The 15,462-nt window shown below is 43.1% G+C and overlaps 3 protein-coding genes across 4 annotated transcripts in view; all 3 read left to right on the top strand.

Annotated features, from left to right (window-relative positions):
* The window catches only part of LOC116077698 (keratin-associated protein 2-1), a 47,965-nt gene that overhangs the window by 14,847 nt on the left and 17,656 nt on the right, over window positions 1-15,462 (top strand). The gene's annotated exons all lie outside the window — the stretch shown is intronic.
* LOC116077694 (keratin-associated protein 4-6-like) lies at window positions 3,542-4,036 on the top strand. 2 transcript variants are annotated; one of them, XM_031352414.1, is made up of 2 exons: window positions 3,542-3,848; window positions 3,939-4,036. In XM_031352414.1, the coding sequence occupies exons 1-2, from the start codon at window positions 3,542-3,544 to the stop codon at window positions 4,034-4,036; spliced, it is 405 nt and encodes a 134-aa protein (XP_031208274.1). The 2 variants fall into 2 exon arrangements, with proteins under 2 accessions (XP_031208274.1, XP_031208273.1); XM_031352413.1 differs by having other exon boundaries at window positions 3,542-4,036.
* Window positions 9,703-10,197, top strand: LOC116077701 (keratin-associated protein 4-12-like). Its single transcript, XM_031352423.1, has 2 exons — window positions 9,703-9,994; window positions 10,100-10,197. Exons 1-2 carry the CDS (start codon window positions 9,703-9,705, stop codon window positions 10,195-10,197), a joined length of 390 nt encoding a protein of 129 aa, XP_031208283.1.

Below are 15,462 nucleotides of genomic sequence, written 5' to 3'. Positions count from 1 at the left end.
ACCCCTCCTAAGTTGCAGAGGACTACAATCGTTCTCTCTTATCAACAACTTATCACTCACATTTCTTACCTGTCCTCCCCTCAGTCCCTCCACAATTATCTCTTTACTCCATCATCCCCCAGACCCTCTTCACTCCTGCCCAGAGGCTCTCAAAGACCTCCTCCTCAATCCCTCTCACATACAAGAGTGTCCTTTAGCTACTTCTGTCTATACTTTTTATTCAGATGGCAGCTCTGTCCTGTCAGATGGCCACCATGTTACAGGATATGCACAGGTCTAAAATGATGCCATTGTGAAGGTAACCTCCTTAACCCCAGATGCTACTAATCAACAGACAAATTAATAGCCTTCACTACAGTTCCAAATCATTACCAGTGTATACAGACTCCAAATATGCTTTCTAATATCTTGATAACACACTCAGTCATCTGGAGGAGTGAGGATTTCTAAATACAAAAGACAACTCAATTACTAACTCTTGAATATGTCCATAACTTCCTCAAGGCCTCTCACTCATCTTCTCATGTTGGCTTGGTTGATTGCAAGGCACAGCAGACAGACCCCCTCCATTGTAATGAAAGACAGTAATGGAACCAGATATCAGCCTTTTATCACCCAACTTTCTTTCAGCTATCCTACGACATAACCCAGATAACAACACACCAAACCTCTTTCAACACAGGAAGGATATCATTCCTTCCGTACATCAAGTCTTTCACTCTAATACAAAATCACTTCTATCCTTTCTCTGATACCTCTAGCCCTTCCCTAGCCCCAGATGGTCCCACAGAGCCTGGACATCAAGCCTGGACAGCCTGCTATTCCTGACCCCGACCAACATTCCAGCTTCCTTGGGTCCCTAACAACAATGCCCAATATCAGCAGTAAGCAGCCAGAGAGAATGATACCTGTTTAACCAACACCATTGCCCCAGTAATAAAACAAAAAGGTAGGAAGGAAAGGCTCTCTACCAGGCCTAAGCCTGGCAAACATGGCACCAACAGGTTTTGCCCTTTATCCATCTCTTTCCCTTGCTAAAACCATTATATTACATTCCTAAACCTAGCCCCTAGGGTCATTTCTCTTATTTGGTCACTGACTTATTCCTGAGACTAAACACAAAGGTCTGACAATCAAAATTCATTATTTGTTTACACTAGCTAACATGTCTAATCAGGACTTACAAAATCACCCTAGCACAGACTTCTTTTCTCCTTAAAAACTTACTTCTGAAAAAAATAAAAGTAAAAATAAAAAACAAAAACCTGCTGCTGCTGCTTGTTCTCTGCCTCTGTTTGATTCAGAAGTAGACTTGCCACTGCATGGCCCTCCAGGGTATTAAATATTTTTTTGTGCTGAGAATTTAGTGTCTGGGTGTATTCTGTACCGCCTCAAAGGGGTCACAAATTATATACATATATAACATATATATATATATATATGTTAAAACTGGGACATTTTTATATAGTCACAATACAGACCAAAATTAAATTGTGCTTGAACTATACTCTTGTCTATTGTCTAATGTGCATTCATATCCAAATATTGTTAATACTGCCCTTTAGAGGAATTTCTGTCCATACCTATACATTACATTTAAATATCACGTCTTAGTTCATCTTAAATCTAAAACATTTCCGCAGCCTGTCATTATGTTAGAAGGTTCTGACTGTGCTAAAGAGGATGGGCCAGTCATTATGTGGAGAATGCCTCAGCCTTTGTTTATCTTAGGTTTCCCAATAGCTACAGTCAAATTATGCCTTTGACAGAAATAATAAACTAGGTGTCTTTTCAGGGAGTTACTACATGTATCATGTGTGTGTACATACGTGTGCATGACCATGTGTGCCTGCACACACATGCGCAGCTGCAAATGTATGCTCATGTTTGTGGAGACCAGAGGACAACCTCACATGTCATGCCTCAGACACTGTCCGCTACTTTGTTTTTGAGAGAAGATCATTCACTGGCCTGCCTGGTTCTACCTGTCTCTGCCTCCTCAGTGCTGAGATGCCCCAGACGTGCTACCACTCTTGGAGCAGCTTCGGGAGATTCATCTCAGATCCTCATCCCAGCAGAACAAGGACTCTGCCTAGCGAACCATCTTCATGACCCTAAAATGAACACTGATTCCCAGATTAAGTGTTCACATTAAGTTAGTATTCTTCCATTTTGAAATTAAAGTTTAATAGGAAAATATTTTGAAATATACAAATATCATGTTCCTGGTCAAAGCCATGATTTAACTAATCTTCATTCCACTGTTGTGGATAGCTTTTACCTTCTTTTGTTTCTCTACTCGGTCTTAGTATAGACGGATTCTTTTCATGTCACTTGATGAATTGAAGTCTATCACTGTCATTATTCATTTTGGTGTTCAAGTGGTCCCATAATGGAGCTGTGAGACTCCCTAAATGACCTGTTGGAGATTGGTTCTAATCCTTTGATTCAATCAGGAATCCGAGTGTCCAAACACTAAAGATCCTTATCCCAATTGGTTTTCAATTAATCAATACTGATGCCAGCAAACAATACCTGGACAAAGGGAGATGGGGCAGGACCCTTAGAGTTGCTCGGACACAGGAGGGAGGAGAATGGCTCACCATGAAGTGGTGGGAGACAGTAGGATGTAGGGACTGCAGGAGATAGAGTGAGCCAACCAGCCATGTGAGTTTTCGGGTAAGTGGCCACTGGCCACTTTCCCAATTGGGCCTAGGATAGCAGGAGAAGGTTTAGGATTGCCCAATATTTGAGGTAGCCAAGGCATTTTAAAATTAACTGGTGTGTGTGTGTGTGTGTGTGTGTGTGTGTGTGTGTGTGTGTGTCTTCCATTCCAAAATCCATATAGCTCCTGAGCCAGTGAGTGAGTGGGATGCACCAGGAGTCAAAGCAGTGTAGCCCAAACCCACCTCTACAGTACCCTGTCATTAGTGATAATTTGAAACGGTAAAGGAAGCATCGTTTCTGCTGCATACCTTAGAGTACTCTGGACAGCCCACCACCTAATGAGCATCCATGACTCGGAGACAAGATTCACTTCCTCATAGCTCACAGGGAACGATCTCACAAAGATAAGCTTTTCCCAACTACAATTATGCTTCTCTTTGGACATCAAAAGAGATGTGAGCATAATTAGACACATTGGCTTAACTAGCATCATGAGTGATACACAAAGCACAGGCATACACCTGTGACCCAATCCATGTGATGAACCCACCCAAGAAGCAGGGTCGACAAATAAGGAAGTAGAGAAGGTAATTCCGTGACAAAGACCAGATAAAATAATCTTAATGCATTAAATAATCTTAATGCACCCAGAAAAGGAAATCTTATACACTTTATCATCAAGTATTTAAAAAGGAAACCCAATAGTCTGACTTAAAGATGACTAGTTCTTCAGTTAAAAGAAAAGCAACTAGGAAATCCTCTAGGCCAAGGTCACTACACCCTTAGCAGAGTATAAAAGGGAACATGCAGCACTGGGACTTTCAGATTCACTACACTCTCTCCAGTACTAATCAGAACCTCTACCTCTGACACCATGGTCAGCTCCTGTTGTGGCTCTGTCTGCTCTGAGGAGGGCTGTGGCCAAGGCTGCTGCCAGCCCAGCTGCTGCCAGACCACCTGCTGTAGGACCACCTGCTGCCGGCCCAGCTGCTGTGTGTCCAGCTGCTGCAGACCCAGCTGCTGTGTGTCCAGCTGCTGCAGGCCCCAGTGCTGCCGCCCTAGCTGCTGTGTGTCCAGCTGCTGCAGGCCCCAGTGCTGTTGCCCTAGCTGCTGTGTGTCCAGCTGCTGCAGACCCAGCTGCTGTGTGTCCAGCTGCTGTCAGCCCACCTGCTGCCGCCCCAGCTGCTGTATCTCCAGCTGCTGCCAACCCTCCTGTGGCGGTTCCAGCTGCTGCCGTCCCTGCTGCCGCCCCTGCTGCTGTCTGAGACCAGTCTGTGGTCAGGTCTGCTGCCAAACCACTTGCTACCGCCCCACCTGTGTCATCTCCACCTGCCCCCGCCCCATGTGCTGTGCCACCCCCTGCTGCTGAGATCCCTGCATGGATACACTTCCCTCTCTATAGATTCAGATCTTTTGGGTATATGTTACAACCTGAAACACACCAAGTGTTTTGATGCTGCATAATTCAGCTTTATGAGTCTGATGAGAAGCCAGACTGTGGGCGGATGGTGTCTGGAACCTGGATTTCCCTTGGAAACAGATTTTACTCAGCCAGCAGACAACTGGAAAAAAAAATACTTCCCTGCACACCTTATCCACAGGGCTTTGCAGTTGTCGTAATCTAATGTATTTCTGTACCAAAGGAAACCTCACATTTCTCTGCAATAAAAATTCACTGTGACTGTTGCTTTTAGGATGGTGGCTACTCTTCTTAAAAACAAGTGTATGTGGGGGTTTGTAAGCTATTTCTGTCAGTAAAGTACTTGCAGCACAAGCATGAGGACATGAATTCTGTCATCAGAATCTATGGGAAAAGCCAGGTGTGGTGGTACATGCTCATAAATTCGGTGTTGGGGAGGCAGAGCAAGAGAATCCCTTGGGCTCCTGAGATAGCCAGGTTGGCAAACTGGTGAAACCCAGGTCCCAGGAAGACTCTGCTTCAAAAACTAAAGTGGACATATCCTGACATCAGAGTTTGACCTCTGGCATACTAAAACACACACACACACACACACACACACACACACACACACACACCACAAGTGTATTTTACCTACAGAGCACATAAGGAAATTTTCTTGCTTTTCAGATTCCATTAGTCACTGCCTGAATTTTCCCCAAGTGCCTTTCTATTTCACAGGCAGACTACTGATTATAACTCCAGTTGCAAGGAATCCAGTACCTTCTTCAGGCCTACTGTGAGCACTGGGTGCATACATGGTACACAGACATAAGTGCAAAACACTCATATACAGAAAAATAAAATGAAATAGTAATATGACAAATAAAAATAAAACCTTTGTTCTCTTCTGTACATTTGTACACAGTATTTTTGCTTGTAATTTTATTCAGAGGGGTGAAATTGAACTTTAGAGTTCTACTTTAGATTTAAAAAAAAAAAAAACAGAAATATTCCCCCAAAAGGGTATGTTTGCTAATGACATTTTAATAATGACTATCTTCCTATTCTAGGGCACACCTGAAATTTTGAGTTTGGAGAGGAAGCCAGAAGTGCATGCCCATGGACAAGGCACAAAATGGAGTTAAATCCTTAGCTATTTGCTTTGGTAAAAAAGCTAAATTAGCTGAATTTAACCCAAAAGGCATTACAGTAGACAAATTGCAATTTATCATTACGCTGATGGTGGTATAAATACATTAGTTTAGAGCAAGTACTCAAAATGGAAACTAGAACAGTGGTTCTCAACCTGAGTGTTGCAACCCTTGTGAGAGTCAAATGACTCTTTCATGGAGGTCCCCTAATACGATTGGAATCACAAACATTTACATTCAGGTTCATAACAGTAGCAAGATTACAGTTATGAAGTAGCAATAAAAATAATTTTGTGGTTGGAGGTCATGACAATATGAGGAACTGTATTTAAGGGTCACAGCATCAGGAAAGCTGAAAACCATTGCTCTAGGAGACGCAAGAATCAGGATGAAAGTCAATATACTATACAACTAAAGATAATGTCCACAAGAAAACTGATTGAATTTGAAATAATTAAGTAATCTGAAAGGCAGAGCTTATACTTGGCGATCTCCAAACCAGAACAAAGTAAAACATGCACCCCACATGAAAACTTGATTTCAAATACAAAGTATCTTTGTTATAATAAAAACCTGGGAGCTCTGAGGGTGCTAGTTAGTTCATATTGTTGTTCATCCTAAGGGACTGTAAACCCTTCAGTTCCTTTGGTCCCTTGGCCCTGTGAAGATTCTGTGCCCCAGTGTAGGGGAATGCTAGGGCCAATAAGTGAGAGAGGGTAGGGTGGCAAGCATGGGGAGGGGGGGAGGCATCAGGTATTTGTTCTTGTTGTTTTTGTTTGTTTGTTTGTTTTTTGGAGGGGAAACTGGGAAAGGAGAAAACATATGACATGTAAATAACTAATAAAAATAAATAAAAAAATTAAAAAAATAAAAAATAAAATAAAAACCTGGAATAACCTAACTACTTCTCAGTACAAGACTAGCCAAATGAACTACATGACGTTCCACAAAACTGAGTATCGCATAGCTGAAATGCAACAAAAATTATCTGAGGCCATTGCTGTAGAATGGATAGTAATAAGCCAATGCCGTGGTGCAGTAAGTGAACCAAAGCAAACATAAGCAAGTATGCATAGTATAAGAAGAGTTATCAAAGCTGACAGTAAATATGAACTTGTATTAAAACAATAACGTGAAGACAACTTTAAATTAAAAAAAGAAAACCTTTTAAGTTGGTTGACATGCTAATTAGTCTGAGCTAATCATTACCTAATATACACAGGTGCACTGTACCTCATAAATATGTACAAGTAGCATCTGTAAATTGAAAGCAAGCTCTATGCATAGGGGAGAGAGAGTGTGCATGCAGAGAAATAAGACAGAAGCAAGACTTTCTGGTTTTCTAATTGTTTTTTGATTATATCAATAAAGACAACAGAAGCCAATCGCAGGGTGAAGAGAAAAAGGTTGGATTTCTGGGTCCCAGGAGGAGGAAAAGAAGGGGACACAGAGAGGATTTAGGATTCAGACCTGCCTGTGGAGCAGATAAGAGGCAGCAGACACATAGGTCTCTCAGGGCACCTACAGTATATAGTCTCTGCCACCGGCGGAAGCCCAGGAAGATGGAAAGGCTATTGTTAAGATTAGGGTTTGCGCCCAACCAATGGACGGAAGCAGCTGACCCCTGTTGTTGAATTAGGGAAGGCTGAAAGAAGCTGAGGAGAAGGGTAACCATGTAGGAGGACCAGCAGTCTCAATTAATCCTGTCCCCCTGAGATCTCTCAAACACTGGACCACCAAACAGGCAGCATACACCAGCTGATATGAGGCTCCTAACACATAAACAGTAGAGGACTGCCAGATATGTGTTCATTCAGAGATGATGCACCTAACCCTCAAGAGACTGGAGGCCCCAGGGAGTTTAGAGGTCAGGTAGTGTGAGAGGTAGGGACATTCGTGTGGAGACAGGGGGTGGTGAGGAGGTATGGGATGTGGAAAACTCGGAGGGTGGACAGGGTTGGGGGGAATAAAATATGAAGTGTAAATTAATTAATTAATTAATTAATAATTTATAATTTCAATTACTTTAAGCATCATTACTAATTATTCTACAAATTTGTAGAATTTAACTAGTATGTTGCCTTCTTAAACCTAAAGCCTGTTGTGTAGTTATGGCTAAAGGGAGATATCCACTTCAATGGACTTATAGCAGCTGGATGTGGGTTACACTGCAGGAGGATGATTGAAGAAAAAAAAAGATTAGGATAGGAAATTCTTCACCCAGCTTTGAGTTAAACTGGTCAGTTTTTAAATAATAAAAGTCTCTAGTGTTTTAGCCTTGGGGCAAAAGGGGGCAGGAGAAGAGAGCGGGCAGAGGGGCAGTTAGCCCGCAGCGTGCCAACAGCAGCTCCTAGCGTTTTTTTTCCGGGAAGGGTGGTTATTGGCAGCTAGGGAAAGCCAGCCAGAGGAATGGGTGGCATTCTTGGGGGTGGGGGGTGGGGGGGGTGGAGGGAAGCCAGCTGGCAACTGGCAGGGCTGAGCGAGAGAGGCAGCAGCATGGCAGTGGCTGTTCCCAGAGCATAGCTGGGAGCTCGGGGAGAATTCCCAAGAAAGATCAAGCATGTTTCTAAAATACTCTCTACAGATATGTCTCAGTTTGTAAAAGTTATTTTGGAACCCAAAAATATAATTTACATAGTTATAAAACAATTGAATTTTAAAGTAATTTTTAGGACAATGAGAAGCAAACATGAGCTCTGTAGCCAATTCCAAGTAAATCTTGAAGTGAGTATTTCATTATTAGGACTATGAGAAGCAAACATGAGGTGTGGAGCCAATTCATGGTCAAATACCTGGCAAACACCACTTAAGGAAGAAGCTTTAAGGACAAGGGTAAGCTTTTACCCTTCATGATGGGAAAGACAGGCACTGGGGGTGTGAGGGGGCTGGTCACACTGCATCTGTAGTTGGGAAGCCAAGAGAGATGACCACTGGTTCTCTGATCCCCTTTATTCTGCATGGGACCACCACGTATGGGGCATGTCACCAACATTCAGGATGAATCTTCCTTGCTTTGCTAAAGTTTCCTGGAAACACTCTCTTTGATACCCTCAGACGTGAGTTTCCCTTGAGATTCTAAGACCCACCAAGTGGACAAGGAAGATTGTACATCACATGAAGCATGACGATGATGTCACCAAGCATGACGATGATGTGGTAATACCTAGCTGTAAATACTCGCTTCAAGAGTTACCATTTGGAGTGAGACAGTTGAATACATTCCTATGATAGCCATATGGACTCAAGTAGGACTCTTCCTAGTATAAAGACTAGCAAAAGGAGAAGTTTAATTTCCTGTAAACTAATACAATAACGCCAAGGAAAACACTGGAGAGGAAGGAGGGTAGGACTGCTGATTGGCCTGAAGTAAAAAGAACTTTCTGGAAAGAAGCTGAAGAAGGTCCATTCTAAGGAGATGGAACAGGACAATTCAAGGTATAAAAGTTAATACTGTCTCTGCTCAGTGGACTACTGAAGGCTATTACAACTTTAACTGACCTCTGCATGAGCTGTAGTGGCGTGATGCCTTGGGGGTTCTTGGGGAAAGTAAACTCACTACGAAGACCACAAAGCACAAATAGATCTGGAGCATGGCCAGTGCTCACTAACACTGATGATCTCTGTGATCTCAGTTCTCATTGAAAAGTATATGAGTGTCAGGATTCCCTTTGTAACATAGCATACTTTATAGGACAACAAGCAAAGCCTATTATGCTCTCATTATCCAGATAGAGTATCTCAAACCCATAATTATTGAAAGGGTGGCAGGAAAGGATGCTTTTCATAGAACTTTTTTTTTTTTTTTTTTTTATAAAAAGCAGAATCCACAGCATAGGCTGGCTTATCAGGAGACAGATCAAACCCATTCATGTTTCATATGCCACACACAGAGGGGATCCCTAGGGGGATAAGTTGACTCCTTAAATGAGTCTTTGACATTGAAAAGTGCTCATAAAATACTAAGCATCTGGGTGCATCATCACAAGCTATCAATATACTTGTTCCTGTGTGTACACAAGCAATTGTTCAGATGAATCTTTCATCCTGTCTCTTTACTGATGATCTATCAGGCAATAGCTTATGCTTACCCGCAGGAAAAAAGACAACATTTTGTGAGCCATTCTCAAAATATTATCAGGCAAGCATAAGTAGCACATGTATGTGTGCTAGCCCCCATTTAGAAGGTACACAGGCAGAAATAGAAACACGAATGTCATTTCACACATCTTAATTCAATGAATCATAACAATGTAGAAAAAAGAAAATTATGCCCTTTCTAAACATTGGAATATTTAACCTTACAAACATGATTATGCCTTAATAACTCTAATGAATTTCCTGGTTAGAAAAACAAGGAAAGGAGCTTTGCTCATGGTGACACCACTTTCTGAGCAGAGTATAAAAGGGAATACCAGCCTGGAGACCTTCAGATTCTCAAAACACTCTCTCAGAAACCCACCAAGAACCTCTACCTCTGACACCATGGTCAGCTCCTGTTGTGGCTCTGTCTGCTCTGAGGAGGGCTGTGGCCAAGGCTGCTGCAGGCCCACCTGTTGTCAGACCACTTGCTGTAGGACCACTTGCTGTCGTCCCAGCTGCTGTGTGTCCAGCTGCTGCAGACCCAGCTGCTGCAGGCCCCAGTGCTGCCAATCTGTGTGTTGCCAGCCCACCTGCTGCCGCCCCACCTGCTGTCGCCCCAGCTGCTGTGTGTCCAGCTGCTGCAGGCCTCAGTGCTGCCAGTCTGTATGTTGCCAGCCCACCTGCTGCCGCCCCAGCTGCTGCCGCCCCAGCTGCTGTATCTCCAGCTGCTGCCAACCCTCCTGTGGTGGTTCCAGCTGCTGCCGTCCCTGCTGCCGCCCCTGCTGCTGTCTGAGACCAGTCTGTGGTCAGGTCTGCTGCCAAACCACTTGCTACCGCCCCACCTGTGTCATCTCCACCTGCCCCCGTCCCATGTGCTGTGCCACCCCCTGCTGCTGAACCTCCATCCCTTGAATCCAGCTTCTATTTCACCTTTGTCCCCGTAGCTGGCCACAAGGGCATACAGAGTCATATCAATGGATGTTGTTTTGCTGAGTTACATCTCTGTGTTTTATTGGATCCAACATCAGCTATTCTAGCTTCAAACCAAATCCCTCACGTGGACCTTTGCTTCCCATCAAAGTCTGAACTGACGTCTACTATGCTAGCTGCTGAGTTGAATCATCCCCAGATTCTTAACCTTTAGGTCCAGGTCACAAATCTCAAGGGTCCACAGGTCAACTTCAACAATTCTCTGCTGTTGATGTTCATAGCCCCTGACTTAACTGTTCAATAAAGATGCTCTCTGATCATTCTTACTCCGCCAGGCATCCTGTGTTGTGTCATTGTGTCAAAATAAACCACTACTTCCCTACTTAGAAAACCAGTGTGATTGTTATCAATCTCTGATATTTCTCTTTCATCCTGAAGACCTTGTGTCATACCTGTAAGGATGGATGACAAGCCTTTTCTGGTGAAAAAAAATTTTTTAACTACATTTGTCTTTTTTCATCAACCATCTCCTTTGTTTTTAGACAACAATGAAAAACTCATGGATAAAGATCAGAAATTTCATTTTAGAAAGACTGTAAGTCATGTTCTATGCATTGATATTATGCAGATGCAAACATCTCAGTTATTACAAGGATAGTAGAATGAGTGTCAACTGATTTTAAAAAAATGTAATTAGCACTCAAAGTGCTAAATATGAAGACAGAGGATGAATGGGAAAGATTGGGGGGGTATATTAAACATTATATATGTGTAAATTCTCATTTGCAAACAGAGGAAAGATGAAGTTGGAGATGATTCTGATTTAAAGTATCTAAGCTCCAGGATGCTTCTTCTCCCAGTCTAGACAGTTCTGCCACTCCAAGATGGACTCCCTAGCTAGGAAAGAAGACACTAGGATATGGAATGGTGACATCACGGTGGTGTAACTAAAGACCTTCTGTCCCTGAGCCCTACGGAGAAGAAAGGGATCTCTTTTGTTGTTGAAAGACAGGGTATCTCTTTGTTTAAAGATGATGTCGATGCCCCAGCCTTGAAAGACAGCACAGATATTCTCTGCCTCTCCTCTCTGTCACACACAGCAGGCTCAGTACCTGGCAGCCAGTATCTACAGACCTATGTTCTCTTCCTGTTTGACTTTCCCGTTTTCTTAAAGAAGCAACTAGACCCACCTCACTACCCTCTCTTTCTCTCTTTCCGATGTCCTCACTTCCTCTATTTTCTCATTTTAAATTTTATGTAAATGTGTGTGTGTACAGTTTTCTTAAATGTATTTTATGTGTGTGAGCATTTTGTCTGCATGTATGTCTGTGCACCACATGTGTGCCTGGTGCCTATGGTGACAATCAGATCCACTGGAACTGAAGTTACGAATATTTTAAGCCACTGTGTGGGTGCTAAAACCAGGGATCAAAACCAGGTCCTCTGGAAGAACACCAGATGCTCTTAACCTTTGAGCAATCTCTCTACCCCATAGATATTTTTACATATGTACCTTGAGCTGTTTAGAATGTATAGAATGTGGTGCACATTTACTCCACTTCCTTTACAACTGCTTTACAACCTCCTTTAACAATATACTGCTCCATAATAGCACAGAGAGAGGCACCCTGTTCACTTTAGGGCTGCCCAGTGCAGCATTTTAGAAATGTACCAGCATTTACTCCTCAGTATCCTATTAAAGGGTGCCCAGGCTATACCCAGTTCTGCTATGTTCTTTTATCTCCCATTGTAAATAGAACTGATATAAATAATCAATCCTGTCATATAGATATGTCCAAGAATAAAGCTGCTATTATTGGCAAATCTTCATAAGAAAATCACGAACACAATTATTTCTATCTTGCCAAATTTGGGGTTTTTGACAGCCTAATGAATGAAAAGTAGCATCTCTTAGTATTTTATTTCTTGTATTATGCATGAAAGGATCACATGACTTATTCTACCTCCTGTCATTGCACCCTCACACACACTCCAAATATTTGCAAGGTCTTGAAGTCAATTACATTTTTCTTCCCACTTTCATGCATCTTTGCAGGGAACATCTTTTTCCTTTTTAAGCAACTGATTTTTTTCTAATCTACTTTTTAAGTTTAAATAGTCAATTCTATTTAATTAGAGGTAATTCCTTCATCTCAAATATCAATAAGATTTTTTTAAAGTTATTCGATTCACCATTTTTTCTCTCCTTTCATTTAAATTTTTTTCATACAAAATATTTTGATGATATTTTTCCTTCCTTTTGCTCTTCTTAGATCTTCCCTTCCCACCAAACTTTGTGTCCTTCCTCTCTAAACAAACAAAACATAGGCTCATGTGGTCAGGGCAAACAGACCACGGCTGAGATAATGCCAGCCTGGTGTCACACATCACAGGCAGGGACTAGCACTCCTGAGACAATCCCAGGCATCCAGAGGCCCGGGATGCCACTAAGATGAACAAATAAGTTGTGGAGAGATGGAAGAGAAAGAGAAACAGAGGGATGTGTGCACAATGAGGAGAGGCAGAACTGGAGACTCAAGGGCACTGAGAGGCAGCCTGATATGAGCAGCCAGCAATGCCCTATTCAGCCATGGTAAGGTCCTGCCTGGCCCCCACTGCCACCAAAAGCTATCCATATCTGGGTCTGTGGCCCTGAAGCAACTGGGATCTGTTACCCCCAAACGCAAGCAGACATCCCTAGTCTGGGCTGGCATTTGGGGCCATGTTAATATCTGAGGGCTGTATGGAGCTGACCTCACCCCTCGCCTGAGCACTGTGAGAGAGCTGGCCCTGCCCTGCAGCAGCTGCAGCACTTGGGAGAATGGGCGGCCTCTTCACCTCAAGTGTGCAGAATGGTAGAGCTGACCCTGGTGGTGAGGGTTCAGGTGAGCCACCCCAAGGGCGTGAGCATGGGAGAACTAGTGTTGAAACTTGTCTGCTGTGTGGTTATGCCCCCCCAATTCCTTTTCCCCTCCCCATGGCATGCAGGAAAGCTGGCCCTATGGTGTGAGATTGGGAGAGCAGGGTTTGCACCTTGCTGACTATGGCATTGGGTGAGCTAGCCAGGGCAGCGCTAGAGAGCTCATCTTGATGGGGTGGGCTCAGGTGTACTGGCAGGCTAACCAGCTTGGCAGGCAATAACCCAGGCCAAGATCCAGGCCTTTGGATTGGCCCATCCCAACATCTACCCCATCTATGAACTGCTGTGTGACGTGGGCTGATCCTGCAGATCCAAAGCTATAGGATTTCCATGACATAGGCCAACAACAGGCTATCTGAGAGGAGCCCCAGTGAGGACCCAGTACTGAGAGTATAGTATAAGCCCTAGACCTCAAACCAGACCAATGACTCATTGCAGTGAACATTTGCAAGCAAAGAAATGTGAACTAAAGGGTAGTGTGGGATGCACTGTGACACACTACAGCTTCCACAATGAAGTTTCTTTTTTCTTTTATGGGGAAGGTTGTAAGGGTGGAGGGGGGGGTGTGAGGGCACAGGGAGATGAGTGAGACTGAAGTGCATAATGTAAAATTCACAAAGAATCAATAAAGAGGGAAAAACCCCTCAAAAAAATGAAAGTCAAAACAAACAATAAGACAAAAATAGCAAAGCAAAATAGAATTTAAAAAGTCTGGATCTGGAGAATATCATCCTGAGTGAGGTAGCCCAGTCATAAAAGAACACACACGGTATGCACTCTCTGATAAGTAGATATTAACCCAGAAGTTCGGAATACAGGAAGAACAACCCACAAACCACAAGAAACTCAAGAAGAAGGAAGACCAAAATGTGGACATTTCATTCCTTCTTAAAAGGGGGAACAAAATACTCATGGAAGGAATTGCAGAGACTAACTATGGAGCAGAGACTGAAGGAAGGACAAGCCAGCCTGATATAGCTGTCTCCCGAGGGGCTCAGACAGTACCTGACTAATACAGAAGTAGAAGCTCACAGCCATCCATGAACTGAGTACAGTGTCCCCAATGAAGGAGTTAAAGAAAGGACCAAAGGAGCCGAAGGGTTTGCAGCCCCTTACGACAAACAACAATATGAACTAACCAGTACCCTCAGAGCTCCGAGGGACTCAACCACCAACCAAGGACTATACATGGTGGGTCTGAATTACTAACTTACCTTTCTCAAGTATCAAATCTGTCCATCTGTCCCGAGCCCTTTCAAGATGTTATGTCCTGGAAAATGGGAGTTGAGCATGATTATACTGTGCTTGTCACAAATGTCCAATGTATGGTTATGTCATTTCATATTTCTTACATTTTTATTGATTAAATTTCCTTTTTAAAAATTTCATACATGGGTATAATATATTCTGATTCTTCTCACCTCCACCCTCTCTCTCATCTCCTTCCCACCACACCAGTTCCCCTTCTCCCTACAAATACTGCTCCCTCATTGACATCTTTTTGTTTTGTTTTGTGAAATACTTGACTTTAATCAGGCCCACGTGCGTGATACTAAATTTGGTGCCTGGTCTACTCCCCAGTAAGGATAGAAAATTAAGGCAAAGGCCCCACCTCGCTCAGAATTTATCAATAGCCAATAGCTGAGCAGGAATGATTGGAGCCCCACCCTAAGCCATGACTGACTGCTGACAGGGCCAGTCTTGTGCAGGATCAGTTTGGGTGGCAGAAGCTGTGCCTTGCTTGGAGGATGATGGTCAGCAGGCATCCTCCCTATCTTCTGATCTTATGTTCTTCTAGTCTCCTCTTTGGCGATGTTCCCTGAGCCTTAGAGAGTGTGATGTAAGAGTCTAATTTAAGAGTAAGCGTCGATGTTCCCTGAGCCTTAGAGAGTGTGATGTAAGAGTCTAATTTAAGAGTAAGCGTTTGGTTGTTGCTTATCCTCAGCACTTTGAGCAGCTATACAATCTGCAATCATTGCTGCTGGCTGCAGATAGAAGTTTCTCCGCTTAAAACTGAAAGTAGCACTTATCTACGGGTATAAGTATAAGCATCTAGAAGACAGTTTGCCTTTATATTAATTTATCTAAACAACAGTAATAAGTTTCCTTCTATGACTTTTCTAGACACCTGTTCTCACCTGGGACTGGATTCCTATTGACTTATCTTAGAAGCTTTTTATACTGAACTTACCGTGTGTGTGTGTGTGTGTGTGTGTGTTTATGTGTGTTTATGTGTGTGTGGTATGTGTGGTGGTGGTGGTGGTGTGTGTGTGTGTGTGTGTGTATGTGTGTGTGTGTGTGTGTGTGGTATG

Source organism: Mastomys coucha, unplaced genomic scaffold (assembly GCF_008632895.1).
Source record: "Mastomys coucha isolate ucsf_1 unplaced genomic scaffold, UCSF_Mcou_1 pScaffold5, whole genome shotgun sequence".
Lineage (NCBI taxonomy): Eukaryota > Metazoa > Chordata > Mammalia > Rodentia > Muridae > Mastomys > Mastomys coucha.
The sequence above is the reverse complement of the archived record's forward strand: the minus strand, read 5'-3'. Positions and strand labels throughout refer to the sequence as shown.

Bases quoted from the DNA above. Each gene is read 5' to 3' on its own strand.
- LOC116077694 (XM_031352413.1), top strand. From the start codon at position 3,542: ATGGTCAGCTCCTGTTGTGGCTCTGTCTGCTCTGAGGAGGGCTGTGGC.
- LOC116077701 (XM_031352423.1), top strand. From the start codon at position 9,703: ATGGTCAGCTCCTGTTGTGGCTCTGTCTGCTCTGAGGAGGGCTGTGGC. The intron at 9,995-10,099 runs GCTGCTGCCGCC...GTCTGAGACCAG, and splicing joins GCCCACCTGCTGCCGCCCCA to TCTGTGGTCAGGTCTGCTGC.